This window comes from Manihot esculenta, chromosome 11 (assembly GCF_001659605.2).
Source record: "Manihot esculenta cultivar AM560-2 chromosome 11, M.esculenta_v8, whole genome shotgun sequence".
Taxonomy (NCBI): domain Eukaryota; kingdom Viridiplantae; phylum Streptophyta; class Magnoliopsida; order Malpighiales; family Euphorbiaceae; genus Manihot; species Manihot esculenta.
In genome coordinates, this window is record NC_035171.2 from 7,837,916 (window position 1) to 7,848,456 (window position 10,541).

A 10,541-nucleotide genomic window follows, 5' to 3' on the forward strand; every position below is an offset into this window, starting at 1 on the left:
TTTAACCAACAACATTTAGCTAAGGCGAAACAATAGAAAGAAAAGGTTAGAAGCTGAAAACACTTATTAAAATTCTTGAAAAATTGAAAAGTGTTTATAAACAGTCAAGGAAATGCTATTTATAATAGAAAAACCCTAATATAAAAAAATACAATAAAATCCAGAAAAAAAAATTGAAATGCAAAATGGACCCCTTAAACGGTGGAGTTTGGAATGATTAGACTTTGTCATGAGTTTTAACCAATAATGTTTGGATAAGATGAAAAAATAGAAACAAGTGGCAAGAAGTCGAAAACTTTTATTGAAATTCTTGAAAGATTGAAAAGTGTTTATAAACAGTTAAGGAAAAGTTATTTATAATAGAAAAATCCTAATATGAAAATTATAAAAATAATCCAAAAAAGTAATCAAAATACAAAATTAACCCCCTAAATGGTGGAGTTTAGAGTGGTTAGACTCCGTCGGGTGTTTTAACCAATAATTTTTTGCTAAAACGAAACAATAGAAATAAGAGGCAAGAAGCCGAAAACTCTTATTGAAAGTCTTGAAAGATTGAAAACTGTTTATAAACAGCCAAGGAAATGCTATTTATAATAGAAAAACCCTAATAAAGAAAATTATAAAAAAATCCAAAAAAATAATCAAAAAAAAAAAATTTACCCCCTAAACGGTGGAGTTTGGAATGATTAGACTCTGTCAGGAGTTTTAACCAATAACGTTTGGCTAAGACGAAACAATAGAAACAGTCTCAAGAAGTCAAAAACTCTTATTGAAATTCTTGAAAGATTGAAAAGTATTTATAAATAGTCAAAGAAATGTTATTTATAATAGAAAAACTCTAATATGAAAAATTATAAAAAATCCAAAGATAATATAACAAATATTATCTTTCTATATCGACCAACACATAATTGTAAACTTGCAATATATAGACCGCCAAAATTAATCCCTAAGCTACACAGTATAATTTTAAATTTAACTATCACAAGTGATAAAACTCATCACACTTAAATTAGTTACTACTAATCACGTATCCTCTTTAAATTTAATTAATAAATATTAAAAATCATCTTTATTACTCCATAAATTGAGCCTTATCATCCTTATCACTCCATAAGATGAGGGCACCCTTATTTCTGCGTAGGATTAATGTGTTAATACATATACTTATCATAAGAACGTATTCAAGCATTCATGAATCTTTAGCTCCAACATCGAATTAAGAAAAATTTATATTCCATTTCTTAAAGTTAAATCTACAGCAGTGAACATGAAGTCAATTATGGTCTGCTCTAGCCAATCAGAGATTACAAGATAATAACTTTGGTGTGCTTAGCTCAAGTTTACTAGAAACCCAAAACCTAACAATTCTTAAAATCAAACTCAAATATGAATCTAACAATTTATTCATGAATTCTCAATTACCTATCCACCTTCTTCAACTACGAATCTCCCTGCTTCGTAGATTCAATAGAAATTTCTTCCTTCCCATTTGAGATCAATCCATTCTCTTTAGCTATGCCAATTTCCTTACCCTTTTCATCTTCTTTAGCTGGTTGGTCTTTCTCTTTGTCTTGCTCTGCTTTCAACTTTGCTTCTTCCTCAGACTTCTTTCTTCCTTCCTCTTCCTTGGCCTCTTCTAGAGCAGCAATCAATTTCTTCAGACATGTCTCTTCGTCTTCGTCTTCCGACTTTGGCATCAAATTCTCAGCAACATCAGCTGGTGTCATCTTCGTTTCCTCCAACAAGTTTTGAATCTTTGCAAACAGTTCATGGGATTCGACATCTAGATAATTCTCAGCTAGAACCTTAAATGCTTCAAAGCAACAATAAGACATTTCTATATGCTTATCCATCCTTCCCCTTCTGATCAAAGCAGGATCAAGCTTTTCCACATAATTTGTAGTGAACACAATGATTCTTTCTCCTCCACAAGCTGACCAAATTCCATCAATAAAATTCAACAGCCCAGATAAAGTTACCTTGCTGCTTTTCTTGTTTTCAGCTTCCTCTTCCTTTTCCTTTTTGGAAATTGGATCTTGCCCCTCTCCATCTTTATCTTCCTCTTTCTCCTTTGGCTTTCTCTGACCTGTAAGATCCAGAGAGCAATCAATATCTTCAATAACTATTATAGACTTGCTCGTCGTCTCGATCAATAGCTTTCTGAGCTCAGAATTGTCCTTGACTGTAGTCAACTCAAGATCATAGACATCATAGTTCAAGAAATTAGCCATGGCAGCTATCATAGTTGATTTCCCAGTTCCTGGAGGACCATAAAGGAGATAACCACGCTTCCAAGCCTTCCCAATCTTAGCATAGTAGCTTTTCCCCTTGCTGAACTTGACAAGATCTTTCACGATTTCTTCCTTCTCCTTTGTTGCCATTGCCAAAGTATCGAAACTTGCAGGATGCTCAAACACCACATGGCTCCACTTGGTAGCTTTCCATCCATACCAATTATTACTGGGATTGTTGGTGTAGAGTTTTCTTTGCCGATTCTTGACAGCAACAGCCTTCCCTTCTTTAATAACATGATCTATATAAGAATTGGTGATAACATTTCTGTAACGTCTATGAACTGTGAGCTTGAAATACCTCCTGCCTTCAGTGATAGGGTAAAAAGAAAAGGACTGGGTTTGTGGGGTTATTTTGTTTGAAGACCACCAGATTTTAATCCCATTAAAATCATCAGTAATCTCTTCATGATCGTCCATGCTGAGAACCACAGAGTGGCTTTCGTTGACAACGTCAGCTTTGAGCTTATTGGCACGCATGGAAGAGTTGGCGCTGAGGTAGCTTTGAATGGCGGAGTAGACCTCGCTGCGCTTAAGACGTTCTCCTGTGTATTCATGGAAAGTAATTTGTAGATAAGGGTAAACAAAACCCACTAATCTCTGAGTGTATCTGTTAAAAGATCCCCGGAGTTGATCTGGGAAGTACTGCCGAAACATAGCCCAACCAAACATTAGGCCGGCGATTACCGAGCCTAGTTGAGTCCACATCTCTGTTATAGTCATTGATTTGGACGCTTGAAATGAGAAGAAGAAGAAGAAGAAGAAGTAGTGAATTTTAGAGTGGTTGGAAGCATATGGATGGAACTTGTGTTATTGAATATTTATATATTGAAGAAATATGACAAATTCACACTAGTCCACTTTGCATTGGTTCCTCGTAAATTCAAATGCCTTTCGATTCTTGGTAGCTAGTAAGAACCATGATGGAACCTTCACAGAAGCTGGGGTGGCATTTAGTCGGTTGAATTCAAAATGGAATTCAACTAAATAAATTAAAATTTTAATTTTAAGAATTTAATGAATTCAAATCAAATTGAATTAAAAAAAATTCCATCTGTTAAACTTTTTAATGGTGTTTTCATATTTAGACTTTATGCAAGGGCGAAACCAAAAGACGGTTGTTTTAGTTTCCACAAACTTTTTTAAAAATAATATTTTACATTTTTAACATTTAAGTCAATAAAAAAATATTTAACAAAAAATATTTTTTTATCAAAATAAAAATGTATTGTTTTCTGTATTTAAAATTTTCATTAAAATATCAACTATATAAAATTATTAATATATTTTAATTTTTAAATCAAAATTAATTAATAAAAAATAAATTATTTTGTTATAAAATATTTTCTTTGATTGATATTTTTTAAATATATTTTTTTATAAATAAATAAAATTTAAATCACTAAAATAAGTATTAATAATAATATATAAAATGATTTATAAATATAATATTTCGAGAGATAAATACATAGAGAGACGAGTAAAAATGATGGTGAAAGGGAAATTGAAAAAATTGAAAGAAAAAGAATTATAGACTATTATATACGTTAATAGTCATTTGTTCGGACATCAATCATAAAGGCATCAGTGTAAAATAAGTTTATAAAGACTTAATAAAATTTTAAGTCCACTATTTTAATTTTTCTTTTTTTTAGCATTCTTAACTTCTAATATATTTTTTAGGATCTTTCATCCGAAATTATATTAATTTAATTTCTAAGTAATTTGATAATCCATCTATGATTTAACTCATTTTACTTCCAATAATAGAAATAAAGGTAAAGGTAAAGTTACATAATTTTTTCAATTCTCAGCAAGTCGGTAACTGCATCCATCACTTCACCACTTTAATTATATGTAAATAATAATAATAAATAAAAATATAAATTTTTAATAGAATTAATTATTTTATTCTATGAAGAAAAAATTACTATTTAATTCTTATGATAAGTAAAAATTTATTAATTAGTCACTCAATTTTAAAAAATTTATTAAAATGTCTTTAATATTTTAAAAATTTACTAATTAATCCTTCTATTAATTTTAACAGCTAAATATTATAAAAATAAATTTAAAATATTTCTAATATAAAAAAATTAATTAATATATTTTTTAAAAATTTAAAAGATTAATAAATAAATTTTTTAAAATTATAAATACTATTTAGTAAAATATTTAACAGTTAAAACTAATAAAAAAATTAATTAGTAAATTTTTTAAACGTTTAAAATATTTTAATATATTTTTTAAAATAAGAAAATTAATTAATGAGTTTTTTTATATCATAAAAGCTGAATAATAATTTTTTCAAGCCCCTATTATTGCATTGGAAATTAGATTGTGACTTGGCCACATTAAATCAAAGATCCCTCCCTTAAATGGATTTTTCACGTCCTTTGTAATTTGGAGAAAAAAATCCTTCATTGGATATTGATTCTAAAATTATTTTTTAAAAAATATTATTGTAAAGATTCAGTAAAGAGATATTAAGTTTCCATTAATAAATTTAATATTTTAAAAAAAGTTAATTTTATTTATTGTAAATTTTAAAAATAAAACAAAAATTTTACTTTTGTTTTTCTATTTTATAAATTTTAATTTTAAAAATATAATAAATGAAAATATATTTTACAGTTATTCCATGCATTATGAAACATAATTAACCTCATTTTAGATTAAAACTTGCATATATAGAGATAGTCTGAATTTTCTTATAGAGAATTAGGTGGGCCACTTAAATTAGAGTGATTATAAAGTTTGGCCATTGAATGATAATTAGGATTTTTTTTTTGAAATTTTGATGATATTACCAAAAAGTAAATTATTTTTTAAATGGAAATGTTAAATTTTAATATGAAAATATTTTTAAATATATTTCATTAATATATTGTTGCATTTAAAAAAAAAAGTAAATATCAATGCCAAATAAATAGTGGTACCAATTAAAATTTGGTCATAGAATGGTAATTAGGAAATTTTGAAGGTATACGGGACCATATTTGATATTGATTTAAGAAATTAATAAATTATTGAGATGGTTATCTGAAAAGGAAATTTTAATAATGCAATCAATATGTTTAGATAGAATAAAATTCTTGAAATTTTAATAATATTATTAATTTAATTAAAAATTTTGAGAAAATACAATAAATCACTCATCTATCATTGACTATAGTTGTTAAACATTAATGATTCATTGAAATTATTGTGCAAGACTTAAATATCCCAGTCAATAAGTTTGAGTAGAATAAAGTTCTCAAAATTTTTTTAATATATAGCTGTTTTTATGAAAATTTAAGAGAAATATGACACATCATTAAAAATATTGGCAATAACATGGTCCAGAATAATTTATTCATAAAGTAAATTATTATTTAATTATTTTTAAAGTTTTATAAACGGAAATAAAATAAGAGTATTGATCATTTAAGCATTACTATAAAAGGGATTCATTTAGAGCTTAGTTAAATAATGATATACCGAAACAGAGATCGCCGGACGTGACAACATGATCTCGAGAGTCCAATATCATTAAAATTAAACTCTTTTTGGAATCATATAAAAACCCTTACGTAAATTAAATTTATCGAGCAAATCCCTCGTTGGAGAATATTAGAACATGCAAAATAGAAGCCGTCCATAATCGGCAAGGAAAATTAGAGATAGGAGTTAAAAAAAAACTATAAATCTAATAAAATCATAAAATGTAAAAAATCAAAAATTACAAAATAATTCAGTAAACTGCATGCGAAGTCGAAGACCTTACTGAATTCAATACTAACAACTAATGATAATTTGTATAATATTAAAATAAAAAAAGAAAAAAAGAAATAAAAAGTATTCAATGAATCCAGTCATTTGATCACAAAGTCTAGATCATTTCAAATCAAATGGAAGTGACTGTGGTCCATATATCACACCGAATTGCACTCCTTTTCATCTCATTCTCTTCTACTTTCGTTTTCCAAGTCCATCGGCTATGATTTATGATTTATGATTTTTTTTTACGTTCTTAACTTTTTGTATTTTTTTATGACTTTTCATTCGAAATTATATTAATTTAATTTCTAAGTATTTTTTTTTCTCTTAAAAGTCCCATCATTAGATAAACTAATTTTTTCTCTTAAAAAATATAGTTTTAGATTTTTTATATTGATTCCTTTCATTTTTTTAAAAAGGAATTATTGTAAAGAATCTGTAAAGAGATATTAAGTTTCACTAATAAATTTAATTTTTAAAAAATTAATTTTATTTTATTTTAAATTTTAAAAATAAAATTAAGCATAGAAAAATTTTGAAAATAAAAATTCATTGGATTTTACTTTTGTTTTTCAATTTTATATATTCTAATTTTAGAAGTTCTAATAAATTAAAAAATAATAAGTTTACGAGTTTTACAACTAGTAATTAACAAGAAAGAAAGGAAATAATTGTGAGATGAGAAATTTATAAAATGCTTCGATCTCGCCAATAATTGTTTTACGAGTTAATAAGGTTTTTAAAATTGTTTTCTTTACATAATTAAGATTGAAAATAGACCATTAGCTCAATTAAGCGTGAGATGGAAATCGATTAATAATTTTTAACTCAAATTTAAGATTGAAAATATCTAAGATGGACGTTCTAAACACTTCCTCTCAAATTTTTATTAAAAATATTAAAATTGGTAATGTAATCTCTACAATTTGATATGGAATTAGGTGGGCCACTTAAATTAAAGTGATTATGAAGTTTGGCCATTGATTGGTAATTAGAAATTTTGTTTTTTCTTTTTCTGAAAAAAAATCCCAGTCAATACGTTTATATAAAATAAAACTTTTGAAATTTCAATAATATTATCAATTTAATTAAAAATTTTAAGAAAATACAATAAATCACATACCTATCATTCACCTATATATGATGTGGTTGTTATTGATCATAACAAATTAAATGAGTTAAAAGAGTTTAAAAATTATATTATTGATAATTTATTAAAAAATAAAAATTATCACATATTACTAACTAACTGTATTTTAAATGAATTATTATAAATTGAAAAACCTATATGAATATAGTTTTATCATTTTATAAATATTTAAAATTTAATCAATAAAATTAACCTCATTTAGTTTAAGACTTACATACAGAGATGGTCTGAATTTTCTCATATGAAATTGAGTGGTTATTTTTTATTTTTCTTTTTTGAAAAAAATTCCAGTCAAAACGTTTAGATAAGATAAAATTTTTGAAAATTTTATATACATTACCAAGACAAAGCAAAATTTAGCATTTAAATAATGTTACAGTCAGAAACAAAAGTATACAAATTAGAAATTTTATATCAAATGGCTAAGCACAATATGGACATTTAAACTTATATTTTTAACATTTAAGTCAATAAAAAAATAGTTAAAGAAAAATATTTTTGTTATTAAAATAAAAATATATTATTTTTATATTTTGAAAATTTTATTAAACTATTAATATATTTTAATTTTTAAATCAAAATTAAATAATAAAAATAAATTATTTATTATAAAATATTTTATTTGATTGATATTTTTTAAATATAAATTATTTTCTACAAATAAATAAAATCTAAATCACTCAAATAAGTATTAATAACAATATATGAAATGATTTATAATTATAATATTTGGAGAGAGATAAAGACATGGAGAGATGAGTGGAAATGATGGTGAGAGAGACCAAGAGAAAAAAACCATGTAGACTATTAATAGTCATTCTCTGGACCACAATTTTAAAAACATCACGGTCTAAGAAAATTCTAAGTTCGCTACTATTATTTTTCTTTTTTTAGCATTCTTAACTTTTTGTATTTTTTCTTTTTTAATGATTTTTCATCTAAAATTCTTCCGTTAATTTTAACCGTTAAGTATTATTAAAAATCTAAAGGATCAATTAATAAATTTTTTAAAATCATAAAAACTATTTAATAAAATATTTAATGGCTAGAATTAATAAAAGTACTAACTAATAAAAATTTTAAAATGTTAATAATATTTTAATATATTTTTAAAATTAAGAGATCAACTAATAAATTTTTTCATACCATGAAGATCAAATAGTAACATTTCCTTTTTACTAATAAAGCCCCTACTGTTGCATTGGAAATTAGATTGTGATTTGGGCACATTAAACCAAAGATCCCTTAAATGGATTTTTCACATCCTTTATCATTTCTTTCCTAAAATTGGATAAACTATTTTTTTTCTTAAGAAAGTATATTGATTCGAAAAAATTTTAAAAAATATTATAGTAAAGGATATTAAGTTTCGATTAATAAATTTAGTTTTTTAAAAATGTTAATTGTAAATTTTAAAAATAAAATTAAGCATAGTAAAATTTTGAAAATAAAAGTTAATTAAATTTTCTATTTTATATGTTCTAATTTTAAAAGTACTAATAAATGAAAATATATATTACAGTTATTCATTTAGATTAAGACTTGCATACAAAGGTGTCTAAATTTTCTCATATGGAATTGGGTGATAATTAAAGTGATTATAAAGTTTGGCTATTGAATCATAATTAGGAATTTTCTTTGATGGCAAGTCATTTGATGACAAAATCTAAATCATTCCAAATTCTGAATTCCAAAATAAAAGTGACTGTGGTCCATATATCATACCAAATTGCACTCTTTTCCATCTCATTCTCTTCTATTTTCTTTTTTCAAGTCCATCTGCTATGATTTATAATTTATGATTTTTTTTTTACGTTCTTAACTTTTTATATTTTTTTATGACTTTTCATTCAAAATTATATTAATTTAATTTCTAAGTTTTTTTTTCTCTTAAAACTCCCATCATTAGATAAACTAATTTTTTCTCTTAAAAAATATAGTTTTAGATTTTTTTATTGATTCCTTTCATTTTTTAAAAAAGGAATTATTGTAAAGAATCTGTAAAGAGATATTAAGTTTCACTAATAAATTTAATTTTTAAAAAATTAATTTTATTTTATTTTAAATTTTAAAAATAAAATTAAGCATAGAAAAATTTTGAAAATAAAAATTCATTAGATTTTACTTTTGTTTTTAATTTTATATATTCTAATTTTAGAAGTTCTAATAAATTAAAAAATAATAAGTTTGCGAGTTTTACAACTAGTAATTAACAAGAAAAAAAAAGAAAATAATTGTGAGATCAGAAATTTATAAAATGCTTCAATCTCACTAATAATTGTTTTAAGAGTTAACAAGGTTTTTAAAATTATTTTTTTTACACAATTAATCTCGTTTAGATTTAGATTAAGATTTGGGTGGGCCACTTAAACTGAAGTTGATTATGAAGTTTTGCCACTAAATTGTAAATGGTAATTAGAAAATTTTGAATAAATATGGGACCGCATTTGATGTCTCAAACTTGCTTTCTATACTAATAATATTTTAGATTCATTCATAAAGTAAATTATTATTTAATTATTTTTTAAAACAAAATTGTTAAATTTTAATATGAAAATATTTTTAAATATATTTCATTAATATATTTATTGTATTTTTTAAATAAGTAAATAAAATCATAATTAAAGTTTGACCACATAATAGTAATTAGGAATTTTTGAATGAATAATAGACCACATTTCATACTAATTTATGAAATTAATAAATTATTGAGATGGTTATTTAAAAAGAAATATTTAATGATTTCGGTCAATACGTTTGGATAGATTAAAATTTTTGAAATTTTATAATATTATTATTTTAATTAAAAATTTTGAGAGAATATAATAAATTACTTATCAACCTATATAATTGGCGTCAAGTCAATACAATTACTTTCTTTTTTATAGTGGCTTACCTAAATATCTACTTCTAAACATCTTTAGTCGCTTGCAATATATAAAAAAAATTATTTCAAAATATTTTCTTTAATTGATATTTTTTAAATATAAATTATTTTTCACAAACAAATAAAATCTAAATCACTGAAATAAGTATTAATAACAATATATGAAATAATTTATAATTATAATATTTAGAGAGAGATAAAGATATGGAGAGACGAATGGAAATTTTGAATGCCAAACAAATAGTGGTAGTAATTAAAATTTGATCATAGAATAGTAATTAGAAAATTTTGAATGCATACTAGACCATATTTGATATTGATTTAAGAAATTAATGAATTATTGAGATGGCTATATGAATACGTTTAGATGGAATAAAATTTTTAAAATTTTGATAATATTATCAATTTAATTGGAAATTTTGAAAAAATACAATAAACTACTTATCTATCA

At 24.1% G+C, this 10,541-nt stretch overlaps 1 protein-coding gene across 1 annotated transcript; it reads right to left on the bottom strand.

Annotated features, from left to right (window-relative positions):
* Positions 1–1,202: 1,202 nt before the first annotated feature.
* On the bottom strand, positions 1,203–3,068 carry LOC110607783 (AAA-ATPase ASD, mitochondrial). Its single transcript, XM_021746949.2, has one exon. It carries the CDS (start codon positions 3,015–3,017, stop codon positions 1,443–1,445), a length of 1,575 nt encoding a protein of 524 aa, XP_021602641.2. The 5' UTR covers positions 3,018–3,068; the 3' UTR covers positions 1,203–1,442.
* Positions 3,069–10,541: the final 7,473 nt, after the last annotated feature.